The 16,851-nt window shown below is 38.0% G+C and overlaps 1 protein-coding gene across 1 annotated transcript in view; it reads left to right on the plus strand.

The window, feature by feature from the left end:
- LOC122089678 (4-alpha-glucanotransferase DPE2) overlaps positions 1–16,851 on the plus strand; it is a 38,571-nt gene that overhangs the window by 9,395 nt on the left and 12,325 nt on the right. The window contains exons 2-10 of the mRNA XM_042659382.1: positions 4–160; positions 3,744–3,861; positions 3,995–4,050; positions 4,206–4,333; positions 4,438–4,561; positions 4,663–4,859; positions 5,819–5,897; positions 6,070–6,108; positions 10,609–10,728. Of these exons, the coding sequence (XP_042515316.1) occupies positions 4–160; positions 3,744–3,861; positions 3,995–4,050; positions 4,206–4,333; positions 4,438–4,561; positions 4,663–4,859; positions 5,819–5,897; positions 6,070–6,108; positions 10,609–10,728 (1,018 nt within the window). The remainder of the gene's footprint in view (positions 1–3; positions 161–3,743; positions 3,862–3,994; positions 4,051–4,205; positions 4,334–4,437; positions 4,562–4,662; positions 4,860–5,818; positions 5,898–6,069; positions 6,109–10,608; positions 10,729–16,851) is intronic.

Genomic DNA, 16,851 nt, shown 5'->3' on the forward strand with positions numbered 1-16,851 from the left:
AAGAATTGGGGTTTCAAGTGGGTTCGGATGTGAGTACAGTTATTATTTGGTGGACGATGACAGAAATGTTTTGAGATGGGAGGCTGGGAAGAAACGCCAATTGCAACTTCCTGAAGGGATTGAGGATGGAGAGGTGGTGGAGCTTCGTGATCTGTGGCAGGTCTAGTTCTTATCTTTTTTATTAGTCCGTATCTCCCCTCTCCGCCCACCACTCACCCCCCCCCCCCAAAAAAAAAAAAAAGAAAGAAAAAAAAATGCACACACTTGTTTGTCAATTATGATCGTCTTCAGAAATTTCTACTGCTTCCCTATCACAGTATAGCAGATTCAATGCTCATTTCTTGTCCTGATGCTGGAAGCCACTGAAGATATAGAATTGAACTTCATTTTGGATTCAAATTAGCAGTTGATAACTGTTGAAAGCTATGTCTAGGAAAACGGAATTGGTTCCAGTGCAGTTCTGGTTTTGGATATTAGTAGCAGGAGCATTCGATACATCACATTGTCATTGTAGAATTATCTCATCTGTTTCTTGCGTTATGTTTGTGTTTGTGCTCTCTGATAAAGTGTAAATGATCTCATTGCAAATGCACTAAAAGAAGAGGAGGTGCAAAAAGGGACTCATCTGTTCATGTTACTAGAAGTCAATAATATATATGAATGAACTCCATTTTACATTCAAATTAGCCATTGATTTATGGGGTGGTTGGCTACAACAAGGATAATGGAATTGGTACTTTGGATATTAATCGCATGAGTACTTTGGAAGATCTTATCATGCCTAAGGTGAACAGAATTTGGAGTAACCTCTTCTGATTCTTGCATTGGTTTCTCTTTTGTGCTTCTGATGGATTTTAAATGATTCCCATCACACATGCACTGGGAGAAGATGAAGTAAGAGAGAGAAAGAGGGACCAGGAACTCATCTGTTAATTCTTGCACAATTGTGTTTCTTTTAGCTGTGGAAAAGTAATATTAATTTTCATGTTGGTGGTCAGAGTGCAACATGGTTAAGAATTTTCATTTTCTCTAAAGAATGTTATATGTGTGTGTGGGGAAGGTAGATCATGGTTCTTGCTAATAAAGAAAAGTACCAAAGCTGTGTCGGATTATGTTCTTCTTAGCTGTTTTTAGATTTTTTTAGTCAGTAGGGTAGATCGTTTATGCTTCCTGCAATTAAAGGGGGTTCTTGGAGAAGAAAAATGATGTGGAGTTACCTGGGAACATAGCGTAATGGATGAATAATAGGTTCGGGGTTGTAAATTGTTTCACTTTGTTCTCAAGTAGGTACTCTTCATAGAAGGTTTTTACTACAGAAGTTTTCTTAGTGATGTTTGTAATGTAGACTAGGGTAGGGGTCTAACCAAGTCTCAGTCTACAGGAACTTTTGAACCTAAGAACAACCAAACAATATTCACAATAATCCACGGCAGATTTATATTCCAGCAGTGCAAACTCAGACCACAGGTTTAAGAATATCAGCAACTATCGATCACAGTATTCAACACTTTCTAACCCAGATTTCAGTAGATCCAAAGGACTAATATCTAGGAGTATTAATTAATAAAGGCAGCAGTCCAAAAACAATAGCAGAAAACAGCAGAACAGAATGAACAGTTCAGAATATTGATTCTGTTAAAATTTCTGACAGATGCACCACAGGACAAAAATCCGGAGATTTTGAATATCTTCCAAACGACAATTCAGAACCAGTCGTCCTTAGGGTAATCCACAAGGAAGGTCAGAGGAACAATCAACCTCAATTTGAGGCCTAAACAAGGGCTGGAACTAGCTCCAGCAAAAGAGGTCGAGAGGTACTTTTTCAGAATTTCTGGGCAGAAAAAATTAACATACCTGTTCTGAGCAGTAGCAGATCTATGAAAACAAAACTTGAGAGTAATTAAATAGCAGTATGGAGTTACTTGTAGAGCCCTCCTGGACTTCATGCCGCAAGGAGTCTTTTGGATCAGACACCAAACCCTTCTTCCTCGATTAAACACAAGGAATAGCCATGGAGATCACCCAGCGGCAACAACATGAAATTCTTTTGTTTAATTGTCAAATCGTGGCTCATAAAAGAGCCCTCTTATTTATTTATAATGATGGGGAGGGTTTACAAATAATAGTAACTCAGAGTTACTAAATCTTAGTTACTAAAAACTGATTACAAGAAGTTACTAAAAACTGGAAATTGGAATCTAATGAAAATAGAAACTAGTTTTGACAGAAATTAGAAACTAATTTAGGACTTCAAAATAGAAACTAAATAACTAATTAGTAACCCCATTAGCAGCCCAAATCGTGGGCTGACTTGGACCAGATCTGGGTCGACCCAGTCAGCCACTTGGATGGACCTTGGTCTTGGTTCTCCTTGTGTAAACCCTTGTCGGTACTGCATCGGTTTGTGCATTGAAAATATAGTTAGGCTTCTTGGACAAACATGGGATGCTTTTGGGTGAAGGGGTTCTCTGGTCATGGAACTGTGGTGGGATGGAAACTGTCTTTGAAGGTTGAGCCAGTGTGACTGCCACACCAGCTGTGAAGTCCTTAGCCATGGATTGCTCTAGCCTCTAGACATGGCTGAAAGTGTTTTGTCTTAACCTCCCTACCCCCATCTTCTACAAATTCATGCCAAGACAAATCAGCGCGTCTGGTTTTTAATTCAATTGTTCATTCTTAATAGGTGATCGTTCTCCTTATTGTAAAATGCATGTGTTCTCATATTTGTCTCTTGACATATTAACATGTCTTATCCATGACCAAAGAAAACATATTAGCAAGTTTTCTATTTCTTATATGATTAGCAACAACTAATCGTCATGTTTCTTATTTGTCGGGACTTGCTACATCAGTAATCATGGGTGGCTTCATGTGATTGAGGAACCCATGCCCAATTGCAGTGGTTAAGTTTCAACCCAAAACAAGTAGAGGAAGTTCCTTGTACTGAGTGTGTTAAAGGGACATTTGGGATACTGCTCTGGGATGCTTGGGACACCTCATGGTTGTCTCTGCTGGTTGTCTGTGCTGTCCCACCATTCTTGGTCAGTTGGGATGTCATTTGGCATTTGGGATGGGGCGAATATCTGGTGGCTCCTTGGACCGACTTGAATGAAAAAGAATTTTAAAACACCGAGTAGTAACTTCAAAGTGCGTTCAAACTTGATAGAGATAGAAATGCCAGTAGATGCCATTTTAGGGAAATGATTTTTTTTTGTAATTTTATGAAACTTCAAACTTTGAAGTTGCACCATTGCAACATGTTGGTCATAGGTTCAAAACTTAGAAACAGCCTCTTCTGCGAAGCAGGGGGAAAGGCTGCGTACATTTGTCCCTGAGATCCTGCAGTAGCAGGAACCTTGTGCACTGTGGGTTGCTCTTTTATGAAACTTCAAACTCACTGTTTTACCACCTCCTGTCCTTGTTTCAAGCTGAAAGATGGGTGGTGCTGGGTTCTCTATCAGATGGACCCGACAATGCCCCATCCAACTCTGCCACATCAAAGGAAAGATGTCCTTTTGTTGATAACAAGTGTAACAACGAGGTCTTTTCACTTGTAAGAACCCATCTTTTATATGTATTCCATCTATATGAACATGTTTTTCTGATAAAAATGACGAGTATTATTATAGTTAATTTTTTCTTAGTGTGGTTGAGTTGACCAGAATTTCCTTTATGTGATGCAGTCATGCAGTGTATCCATTATAATGACACTATAGATTTCTGTACTTGGTTTCTGTAAGCAGGGTGCTTCTGAAACTCTATTTTTCAGAAATGCTTTCAAGAATGTCATATTTCAAGATAGTTGGAATTTGGATTCAGAAACACTCCTTGTACCCTTTCAGAAGAACCTTGAACTAGAAGGTATATCTTTGTTGAAGCTTTTTAAGTTTTCGTTTCCATGTCTTTTTAAGGTATATCTACTTGAAGATTTGTAATTTGATGATTTCATTTGGTGGATGAAGTGGTTTTTGTAATTGTTTATTGATATAAACAGATTCTGTCCTGGTTCATTTTAAAATTAGCTGCCCAAAGATAGGAAAAGGAACATCAGTAAGACTCTCATCACCAACTCACTTGTTTCAATTTTCATTTTCTAATATTATGATATCTTTGACATGCATACTTCAATAATTTATGGTTCCTTCATTCCTTTGCATCACGTAGTTTTTGTAAATTTGAACTCTTCCTTTGGCACATTTTGGTAGGTTTATGTGATAGGGAGCTCCCCCCAGTTAGGAAAATGGAAGCTTCAGGATGGACTTAGACTTAGCTATGCTGGTGAATCGTTTTGGCAAGCAGATTGTGTGATTCGAGAGGATGAATTCCCAATTAAATATCCTTTTGGTTTGCTTCATTCTACATCTTAGCAATTATATTGGTTTTGTGCTCTCTCTCTCTCTCTCTCTCTCCCTTGTTTTTCTTTTACTATAGTTTCACATATAGATACTGTCAAAGTAGCCAGACAGGAAATACTTCATTGGAAATGGGATCAAACCGGGAGCTCTCTATTGGCTCAAAAAGTCCTCCAAAATACATTTGCCTATCTGATGGTGTTTTTCGGGTAAACTAGAGAATGAAATCAAATATTTGCAAGGAAAAAACCACAATTTTTCATGGAATAGTTCTCAAGTAGGCTTTAACCATCAATGTTGGGTCGTTCAGGAAATGCCATGGAGGGGTGCTGGTGTTGCAATCCCAATGTTTTCTGTCAGGTCAGAAGATGATCTTGGAGTTGGAGAGTTTCTTGACCTGAAGCTGCTTGTTGACTGGGCAGTTGAGTCAGGGTTCCATTTGGTTCAACTTTTGCCAATCAATGATACATCTGTTAATGGAATGTGGTGGGACTCATATCCTTACAGGTATAATGTTCTCCTACAAATTTATAGAACTTAAAATCCATGTTTTCTTCTCTTGTTTGGTTACATATTCATTTTCTAAGGCAACTAAGAACTAGAAACTACCTAAGTAGTAGGTGGACTTTATGAGATAGTCCTTCCTAATTACGAAAAATTGCAATCTAGTTAAATAGAAACTAATATGTATTTGTAGAAAATAAAACGATGCAGGAGATAATGGCAAAAACAGAACAAACAATGCACACAGATTTACGAGGTTCAGCAAGGTTGCCTACGTCCTTGGTGAGATGAGATCCTCTCTCCTGCTTCACTATCAATGGAGAATAGGGTTACAATGCCCCGTCCCTCACACCTCTCAGTATTGCTTGCATTACAGAGAAAGAAACCTTCGCTATGAATATATAACGAAAAACCCTAATCCGGAAAGTACAAAACTGCTCTCAAATACAAGACATTGTACACCAATAGTAACAACCTACTACAAAGTACCAACATATAGTAATTAAAATAGAAACAAATAAGAAAGAAGATCCTCTCATAATCCTCCCATGCAAGACATGAATAAAGTAGTGATGGGCCTACTTCTGGCCCACGATGTTGGACCAAAAGATGAGCCTATAAGTCTATCTTGCTGACTGATTGGACTGGGTTCAATGGGCTTGCTGGCTGGACCATCTTCTCTTCTTCTTTAATCAATCTACTTCACTATGACTATACTGTTTGTTGTAGTGCTTATCTACATCACTGCTCCCACTTCCATTAGCAAAAAATTGCATACTTCTGAAGCATACATGGAATAAATGAGAAGATGATGAAATATTATGGGCCTTCTAGGATCCTGTTTTACATTGGTCATGGCTCTCCATGGACTTCAATTCACAGGGCGATTAAAGTTATGTTACTGAATATCAATTGTTGTAATCCCAATCATTTTTATGTTTTCTGTGATTTCATTCTTGCAGTTCTCTCTCTGTATTTGCCTTGCATCCATTATATCTGAGAGTACAGGCACTTTCAGAAAATATACCTGGGGATATTAAGGTGATTATATTTTTTTTTGTCTCGTTGTTAATTATGAATAACTTGTCCTTTTTATTTCAGTTAAATCCCAAAAGTCAACATTGTTCTAGATTTTTTTCTTCCTCATCTATGGATGTTTTACCTTTCTTATTTTCCTTGGAGACCGACTCTTGAATCATTCCGCTGTTTGCAGAAAGAGATCTTGAAAGCAAAAGAACAGCTTGATGGGAAGGTAACGCTGTCTAGCCCATGCTTCCATTGGAAGGCTTAGAAGCCCACTGGTTACTTATTTTTGTGTCATATTTTAAATATTTCAATGAAATAATTGTATGTAATACTTCCAATGAAATATTCGAATTTGTAAATGTCTTTTGCCTCCCTCCAATTTGATGATTTTTCAGGATTGCAGAGATATTGTGAAACCTGTTCTGTGGCTGCTTCAGAGCAAATCAATTAATCAACTAATCAAATATCTAGAGAAGCTTTATTAGGACTATTTCCACTGTCATTATTCTTTCTATATCCATATCTGTTAGACGGGGAAATAGGAAAATAAACTTTGACCTTATAGCACTGATGAGCTCTAGGATATTATATTACTTTATGCAGGTTTGGAAAATGGACCACAATTCATTTTACTTTTCATTCTTTGGGTGGTAAATCAATATTTAGACTACTTGAAATTTTTTGTTTCCTGTAGTAAGTAATATTTAAAAAAAAAAAAAAATGCAACACTTTCAACAGTGGGTAGACGAATGTAGGAGATCAGAATGGTTTATTATTTTCTGTAAGTTTTCTTTGTTCATCTAACAAGATGCAATAAACTTAAGATAGAGGTTGGGACTTAATGGTAAAATTAGACTACTCTGATCTTTGAGGAAATTCTGGAACACATGTCATGTGTATGCTTGCTAAACATAGTTCCCTATATTTTGTTGAAAATTTTGATGAAATCTTGTTTATCGTTCATTTGGTTACCTACAAGTACACCTTGTCAATAATTACTGTAGTTGTAAGGTATATGTTGCTTGATAATACCATATTTATGATTTTACAAGTTTGATATAGTTAGAAATGGTTCCAAATAAATTCTTTTCATGGGATTCTTGAAGAAAGAGTTTATCAATTTCTAATGAGGATCTTGTCTAATGAAATATTATTCTATAACAGTGTTGTTAGCTTCATTTTTCCCTCTTTTCTCCAAAGAAAATCCATAGCTACAAACTAAGGAAATATCTTGAAGTAGCAGCATCAGACTTCATTTTAGTTCAAGGTGTTAAGCATCCGTCGATACTTTCCAATACATATAATATCTTTAAAGCTGGTACACTAAGGTTGAAACCGAAATTTAGGTCGAAATTTCCGGAACTTGGTTGAAACCAGTTTTTTTTTTTTGGCTGAAAATTTGGGCTGAAATGTCCAAAATATCCCAAATACCTGTTTTCGTCTCGGGTTGCGTCAAAATCACCGAAATTTGCTGAAATTTTTGAGATTTAAAGTATGCTTTAAAATATCATCTGATATTACTTATTAATTAAAAAAATGTATTGTACTATATCGGTTGATACAACCTGATTCAGGTTGATATGGCTCGATATTAATCAATGCACTCGATACTTGCATCATGGATACATTGTTTTTTTGTTTTGTTTTGTTCTTTTATTTTTTATTTTTTATTTTATTTTATATTTTGTATTTTGTATTTTGTGTTTGTATTTTGTATTGCACATATGTTCATTTTGGTGCACAACATTATCTTGGTTGCACCATTGCCTAAGATCACTTTCAACTCCGAGTTTGAACCAACCCACAACTCTCTATGGTAGAAGACTATTAATACGTGTAAGAAACCTCATCATTTATATACAATCTATTGAATACAATTGTCTCGTCGTACTTTGTTCTCTTTTTTATACAATATATATATATATATTTTACATATTGCTTATTTATAGTGTTTTGTGCTTCGTTTGCATTTCTATGCATTTCTTGACAATTTCCATGTATATCTTTGGCATGTCTTGCGTCTCTTCAATACGATTAAGGGCATACCCAGTGCATAAGGCTCCCTCACTGTGGGGTTTGGGGAGGGTCTGGTGTCTCTCCGATATGACATTATTGTATATGTTGTTTGCTGACAATACAATTTGTTAGAGAAACTTGACAGAAAAAGGGTAACTGGCAAGGTATCATATGAAGGATATTTTAGAATCAAAATATTTTATTTAAGCTGGTTAGGAGTTGACTAGACATGAGGGAGTGGTCAAGATTGAATACCAAGAGAAAGGTTTAAAGCATCGGTAGTGGGTATTATATTAGAAGGGTGATTTTAGGAGACGTATTATATCATATTAGATAGATGTAGGATACTTATGGAAATGCTTAGGATATATGTAAAATGCAGTTTCAAAGCATAAAACACTATAAATAGGTAATATGTAAAATATATCATTTACAAAAAGGAGAGAAAAGTACAATGAGGCTAGTGCATTCAATTGAGTATATATAAAAGATGAGGTTTCTTAAAGAAATTTTACCTATCGGTTAGTATTGGTGGATACGGTAGGATACTTAAAACCTTGAAAGTGATACCCCAAAATGCCCATATTTGTTATTTATATTCAATCATCCATAAGAGGGAGAGATTGAAGGATCTATGGTACATTGGTTAGGTATGGCTGTCAGATTGTGTATTTTTGTTACATCTCAGGAAGTTGGATGTATCTGATTGGCTATCTAAACTTGGCTAATACATACTGTTTCCAAGTAAGAAAGTGAATTAATAATCTGAATGCATTCATTATAATTTTCCATAACAATGTTAATGTTTACTGACAACCATATTGTGCTGGAGTCTTGGAGAGACAAGCAAGTTTTCGGTATTTGTAGCACCAATTGCAGTATTTTCTAGAGGTGTTTGTTGGGAGAAAAAATTGTGTTTTATTTGTATTTTCAGTACTTTGTATCCTTTTGCATTAATTCATTTAAGGCACAAAGATATACAAGAATATCAAACAAAGGACTAAACTTGGAATTAGAAGATAAATGTGGTATCTTCTTATGCTCTTACCTGAAAGAAAACTAATTTAGTTGTTCAGTGAAACATTCACACTTTTGATAAAAAAAGAGCAAGCCAGTGCACAAGGCTCCCGCTACTGCAGGGTCTAAGAAGGACAAACATTAACACTTTCGACACTAGTGGAAAACTTTTTGGGCTCCTGATAATGTTTGCAAAGGTGACTGAACTTGATGAAGTTTCAACACAAATGACATGTCCGACATTGGGGTGTTCCATGGTATAGCGGACCCCTCTCACCTCTTATTGGTTGAATTGAACCATAGTTGGCACGGCGCCAAGGCGAACCAAGGCGGTGGAGGGTTATTTAAGCGCTTAGGCGAGAAGGTGCCCGCCTTAAGGCGAACAAGTGTTATTTTTTATTTTTCCTATTTTCTAACATTATTTAGTAAGTTATATATACATTGTATCATAAAAAATAAAGATTAAGCCACATCAAGTCATTAAAAATCAACATTTAGCTACATCAAATCATAAAAAATTAACATTAAGTCATATTAAGTTATAAAAAATCAACATTTAGAGAAATGCTCTTATTCTATAATAAGTTTGACTGGTCAAATGATTTTATTTTTATATAAGATTTTTTGTATTAGTTATAACATAAAACCAACTTTCTAACAAGTCTAAGATTACTTAAATCTGAGTTGCAATGACAAAGTTATGCTTCAGTCAAAACTTATTTTTAAGTTCGCGAATACTGTTAAAATCGTATGAATGAAAATAATTTTATGAATATCAAAAAAAAATATTATTTTACTGGAATTTTGGTTTTTAACAATGTTTTAACATGATAGGATTTATAAAATTTTCATAATTGAGAAAAACCCCAGCATTTAAAAGTTGAAATTCGTCCCTAAAACCAAAATCTAGTTTTTGTTCTTGGACTGGGGGATTGACTTTTTATCATTTTGGAATTTTATTTTTAAACTATTTTTATTGGATTCGAATAGGGGGTATTTGCTTATTTATGAATAATATCTTAAGTAAATGAAATAACAAATAAGTGCCGAAATACAAGGCGACATGCAGTGCAACAAGGCGGCTATCGCCTAGGCCCCAGGCAAACCGCCTGGTTGTTCATAGATTTTACAATTTCTTAGAAAGTTGATAATAGACTATTACTATATACTATGTGCAAGAAAACTCATCATTTTGAACAATTTCAATTGAATGCAGTTGTCTCTGTATGGTGTTCTCCATTTTAGTGTTTAAGCATGATACAAGTTATATGTAGGTTTTTTTTTCCAAAATGCATAGGTGTATAAAAATGTGTTTCCCATCCATTTATATTCGTATCTTTAGCATATTTTGTGTGTCTTTGATATGATATGATACCCTTCGATATGTATCTTAAATTTAGCCGACCAATACGGCGACCGATACAAATATTGTAGTCCTAAGTCCTTGCTTTCAATCGTTTTAATTCGTATTTGATACTCATATTGTGATGAAACTTGACCATTGACTTCGGTGCATGATCTTTAGAAGATGGATCCACCCACCCATGTTTACTGGTACTTACAAAATGACAACTAGTGAATGTTGCAAAGTTCACCAACCTTTCGTGAACATGATGATTATTGATTTCCCCACTGTTTGTTTTATTCATCCATGTTTGTAGTCATTGGTTTATTCAGTGTTGCACTTGTGCAGGTTGTTGATTATGAAGCAACCATGGCTACTAAACTTTCAATAGCAAAGAAAATATTCTCCTTAGAGAAGGACTCTGTACTTACTTCCACTTCCTTTCAGAATTTTTTCTCTGAGAATGAAGTAAGTCCCTTTTCATGCCTTTATCAGAGTATTCTAACCAAGGTCACCTTATGCATTTAAATTCCTTGACAGTTCAGTTTATATTATATTTCACAGAGGTTGCATTTCTGTTAAAAATTCAAGTTTTTGTTTAATTCTTTCAATGTATTTTTTTTTTTTTTTTGGTATTTCTTTTTTATGGGTTTAAATACTTCATGTAGGAAACAGATATCCTAAGGAATACTGAATGGAGAGTCCATCTTCTGACTTGGACTACAATACACAAATGGAATAAAAAGGATAGAATTTGACTATTATTCATATTAACTAACTAGAATCCATATGATATTAGGAAAGATCACGGAAATTTCAGAAATTAGAAAATACAGGAATGGTTTTTGGAAGAGAAATTCAATATCATAAAAAGTGTTGATCAGACTGATATGAAATTAAAACTCTAGGTCCAGATGGACTTCATACCTTGTGGTACAATCAAAATTGAATTCAATTATTTAGCTATTTTGATTCAATTATATACCTTTGTTAAACCTAACAGGGATCTGGACAAAGTATCAAGGTAAGGTTGCAATGACCATAAAACTTATATCATAACTGAAAATTGGTAGGCATTTGATTGAATCAACTGAACAATAGAATACAGAAACTTAAAGAAACACAAAAGATCATAGATTAAAAGAGAACTAGCTGAGAATCAAAGATTTAGAGAATGATTTGACTTGTCAGTATTGACAAAGTCTTTCTTATTTATAAGAAGATACGCTGACTAAGCATCCCTAGCTACAAGATACGCTGACTAAGCTTCCCTATCCAAAAGATTTACTATAATAAATAGTAAATAATAAAACTTAACCAAGGTAAGAATAAAATTAACTATGGTCATCTCAATTGTAACGACCCAAGAATGCGGCAAGTACCGAACCCTCCTGGGAGATCGGTGAGGTGTCCCCACCAAGAATACGGCCAGTACCAGGGGGTTTGGGAGATCGGTGAGGGTGTACAAACTTTAGTCCCACATCGCCTAGGGAAAGATTCCTGGACTAGTTAATAACCTCTAGCTTCCTTAACATGGCACAATGCGTTTTAAAGCCTTGAGGCCCCACGGGCCAAAAAGGACAATATTGTGCAAGGTTAATGGGGTTGAGGCGTAACATCAATACTCCCCCTCAAGTTGGTGTAAATATATCATACATGCCCAACTTGGAGACGACAGGATGAAATGCCTTACAATGAACAACCTTGGTAAACACATCAGCTAACTGATTTGCAGTACTAACAAAGGGAATGCAGACAGTCCCTTGGTCAAGCTTCTTTTTGATGAAGTGTCTATCAATCTCAATATGCTTGGTCCTATCATGCTGAACAGGGTTGTGGGCGATGCTGATGGTTGCCTTGTTATCACAATACAGACGCATAGGACCTTCAACATTAACTCGGAGATCACTTAGTAGGCTCTTAAGCCAGACTAGCTCACAAATCCCTTGGGCCATTGCCCGATTTTTGGCCTCAGCACTAGACCGAGATACGATAGATTGTTTCTCGTTACGCTAAGTAACAAGGTTCCCTCCAAGGAAAGTATAATACCCAGAGGTAGATCGTCGATTATCAATAGATCCAGCCCAGTCAGCATCAGTAAAGGCCTCAATCTTCAAGTGCCCCTGATTAGAATACAAAATACCCTTTCCAGGAGCGAATTTCAAATACCGTAGGATCTAGTACACAGTATCTAGGTGAGGTGTCCTGGGATCATGAAGGAAACAACTAACAATACCTACAACATAAGCAATATTGGGCCTAGTGTGGGACAAGTAGATCAGACGGCCAACAAGTCTTTGGTACTATTCTTTATCAACAGAGTCACCTATTGCACTGCTCAGCTGATGATTGACCTCCATAGGGGCATCTGCAGGCTTGCACCTAAGCATACCTGTCTAATTAAGGAGATTCAAAACATACTTCCTTTGGGAAATGAAGATACCTCTGTTAGATCTAGCCACTTCAATCCCAAGGAAATACCGAAGGGTTCCTAGGTCCTTAGTCTCGAACTCTAGTGCTAGTAAGGCCTTAAGATTGGAGATCTCCTCATCATTGTTACCAGTAATCACAATATCGTCAACATAGACAATCAGAGCAGTGACCTGGTTACCTTTCGCCTTTGTGAACACGGTGTGATCAGCTTGAATCTGTCTATATCCAAAGCTTATCTTAGCTTTCATGAACCGACCAAACGATGCCCTAGGAGACTGCTTGAGGCCGTACAACGACTTCTTCAACTTGCAGACACGTCCGACACTGGAAGGAGTAGCAAAGCCAGGAGGAACATCCATATAAATTTCCTCTTCAAGATCTCCAAAAATGCATTCTTAACATCTAGTTGTTGAAGATTCCATCCCAGATTTGCAGCAACAGATAGCAATGCCTTGATAGAATTCATCTTTGCAACTGAGGCAAAGGTTGTTGGTATATGATGTCTTGTTAACTGTCGCAGTTTAATCCAGGGAGTACTGGTGCAGCACCTAGACAGGTAGGACGGCGGTCCCGCTAGTCCGGATTAGGGTGGCAATTGTAGTTTAATCCGGATTAGGGTGGCAATTGTAGTTTAATCCGGATTAGGGTTTTTCTCGCTATATATTTGTAGCGAGGGTTTCTTTCTCTGTAATGCAAGCAATACTGAGAGGTGTGAGGACGAGCACTGTAACCCTATTCTCCATTGATAGTGAAGCAGGATCTCATCTCACCGGGGACGTAGGCAACCTTGCCGAACCTCGTAAAATCCGTGTGCATTGTTTGTTTTGTTTTTCCATTATCTTATGCATCGTTTTAGGGTTGCGTTTCTACAAAGGTTTCCTAATAATCAATCCCATAGGTTTGGGAAAAGCCCTTAGCCACCAGGCGTGCCTTGTACCGCTCAACTGTTCCATCAACCTTCTGCTTGACTGTAAACACCCACTTGTACCTAACTAATTTCTTTCCCTGAGGGGGAAGAACAAGTTCTCAGGTACCATTTTTGTCTAATGCTAGCATTTCCTCAACTATTGCAGCTTTCCACTTCGAATCATTTATGGCTTCCTTCCAACCCTGTGGAATAGACACAGAAGACAACGAAGAAACAAAGGCCCTAGGAGGGGGGTAAAGATGCATAGGAAACAAAATTGGAAATGGGATGCTTAGTACAGGAACGAACTCCTTTTCTAACAGCGATAGGAAGATCGTCCACTGTAGGAGTAGAAGGTATAATATCAAGTATGGGAGGCTCTGAAGAAGTAACAAGTACAATATCAAGTATGGGAGAAATATTACCTGATACTGATGATTGCGATGGAGGTGCTTCAGAAGAGTGTGGCTGGTTACCAGTGGTGTCTTGCTTCTTGGTATCTTGTTCCTTGGACCTCCGAGTGTAAGTGATCACATCTCTTACAGGCTGATATGGTGGTTCCCCCTGAATGGGAGGCATACCCTGAATAGGAGGCTTACCCTAAATAGGAGACGTATTAATAATAAAAGGAGGCTCTTCCTCAAGACTCCCCCTAAAGAGTTGATGTGAAATACACCTCAGACTCATGAAAAGTGACATCCATAGTGACATTCAAGCAGTGAGTAGGAGGGTGATAACACTTATATCCCTTTTGAGAAGCCGAATAACCAAGGAAAACACACTTTAGAGCCCGAGGATCAAGCTTGGACCTTGAAGGAGAGGAATTATGGGCAAAATAGACACACCCAAATACCCGAGGAGGAAGACTAGAAACAATTGTAGGATCAAGGAGAAAAGAATTTGGGGGCTTAAAGTTAAGTACACTAGAGGGCACTCGGTTAATAAGGTGGGCAGCAGTAAGAACGGCATTGCCCCAAAGATATTTAGGAACACCTGTAGCAAACATTAGAGCCTGGGCAATGTCAAGGAGATGACGATTCTTGCGCTCCGGGATCCCATTTTGTTCAGGTGTCCTAACATAAGATGTTTGGGAGAGAACACCCTGAGAATCAAGGTATTTTTGAAACTCCCGATCTATATACTCAGTGCCATTGTCACTACGAAGGACTCGTATAGTGGCATCAAACTAGGTACGAAACATAGCATTGAAAGATTTAAAACAAGAGAAGGCATCAGACTTATTATGCAACAGGTATACCCATGTTAGACGTGCACAATTGTCAATAAAAGTAATAAACCAACGAAAGCCATTCCTATTAATTGTCCGAGGACCCCACAAATCTGAATGAATAATAGAAAAGGAATGTCGTTTTTATTTTCAGTAGGAAAGTAAGAAGTGCGTGTATCTTTACAAACTCACATACATCACACTTAAGTTGTTCCAAACCACAATGTTTAACTAAAATAGGAAACATGCGACTTAAAATATAAAAAGAAGGATGTCCTAGACGACGGTGCCACTAGTGGAATTGAGAGAGAGAGCTGTCAGAATGGAGAGTATGCATTGCCATAGGAGGAGGCACAACCGGTGGAGATTCCAAGTAGTAGAGCCCATCACGGACCTGACCATACCCAATTGTTGCACCTGTCACTAGATCCTGAAAAAGGCAATAGGTAGAAAAAAAGTGAACAAAACAATTCAACTCCTTAGTTAAACGATAGATGGAAACAAGATTAGCATTTTGGGATATGCAACACAGATGCAAGAGAAATTGTAGAGGTACAGGAAACGGAAACTTTACTAGAAATGGGGGACAAGGAACCGTTAGCCACACGTACCTTATCCCGACCGGAACAAGGAATATAAGTTTAGAAGACTTCATAGCTTGTCATGTGATCAGTAGCACTCGAATCAAGTAACCATAAGGGAGAATGAGAGGAAGAAACAAGGAAACTACCTGTTTGAGCAAGGTTGGACACAAGAGGAGCAGGAGAAGTGCCTAACTGTGTCATTAATTGCTTGAGGGCAGCCATTTGATCCGGAGAGAACGGTGCAATAGTGGAGGCATTGTCAACAGGCTTAGACAAATGGGCCTAGGGGCCTTGTTTTCCAGTTTTTCTGTTACACCCACCCTTGGGACGACCATGGAGCTTCCAACATGATTCCCAAGTATGGCGAGGGCGACCACAATAATCACACTGAACAGTTTCCCGAGGAGGGGTAGAACCCTTAGACGAGATTTCAACAGTTGGAGTAGCTAATAGTGCAGACCGAATAGGAACTGTAGAGGGCAGCATAACAGAGCGACGATGATCTTCAGATAGAACTAAGTTATATGCTTGGAGAAGAGTTGGAAAAGTTTCGCGACCTAAAATCTGTACCCTGATCTGATCATATTCAGGATTAAGACCTGTCAGAAAGTTATACACCCATTCCATGCCACGCTCCTTCTAAAGTGTACTAGCATCAGTAGGACAAGCCATAGAGACTGGGTGATAGAAATCCAGCTGTTGCCATAGGCTGCATAAGGTGGAATAATAAGATGAAAGAGACAATCCTTTCTGAGTGGTAGAATGAACGGTTCGACGAATCTTATAGACTTGAGCATAGTTCCCCCCCTGAGAATAGGTTTGCCTTACTGCATTCCAGAGATCCTTAGCAGAGTTAAATAGGACAAAGCTTGGGCTGATAGCAAGCTCCATAGAGTTGATCAGAAAGGACATAACAATAGCATCATTGGCTAACTAGGTGTTAGCAGCGACTGAATCAGTCGGTTGAGGAGTGTCTCCAGTGAGAAAACCAGAAAAGTTATTCACACGGATAGTAAGGAGGTAGGCATGAGACCACGTGAGGTAGTTCTGACCATTAAGTTTGATGGGTCAAGGATGAAGAGTGGATTGATTGCTTGAACGGTGACCACTAGAGGCCTCAGAGGAGGTAACAACAACCTTAGCATCATCATTTACTGTAGTCATGGCTCAGAGAGAAGAACACATGGACTGTGCAGGCAGGCACAAAGGGGCGCTGATGGCAGCGACAGAAGCAAGTGTAGGCAGCAACAGGCACAGATGCAAGCCCAGGTGCAGGTAGGCATAGGCAACAGAAAGCGTAGGGCAGCTGCAAGAAGAGAGACGACGACAATGAGGTGCTGGTAGGCGCAGGCAGCGATGTCGTGATGGAGGCGGAAGCAGGCACGGTGAGAAGGCGCAGTGGGTTAGGGGTTAGGTTTTCATGGAATGGGGTTTAGTCT

Source organism: Macadamia integrifolia, chromosome 9 (genome assembly GCF_013358625.1).
Source record: "Macadamia integrifolia cultivar HAES 741 chromosome 9, SCU_Mint_v3, whole genome shotgun sequence".
Classification (NCBI taxonomy): Eukaryota; Viridiplantae; Streptophyta; class Magnoliopsida; order Proteales; family Proteaceae; genus Macadamia; species Macadamia integrifolia.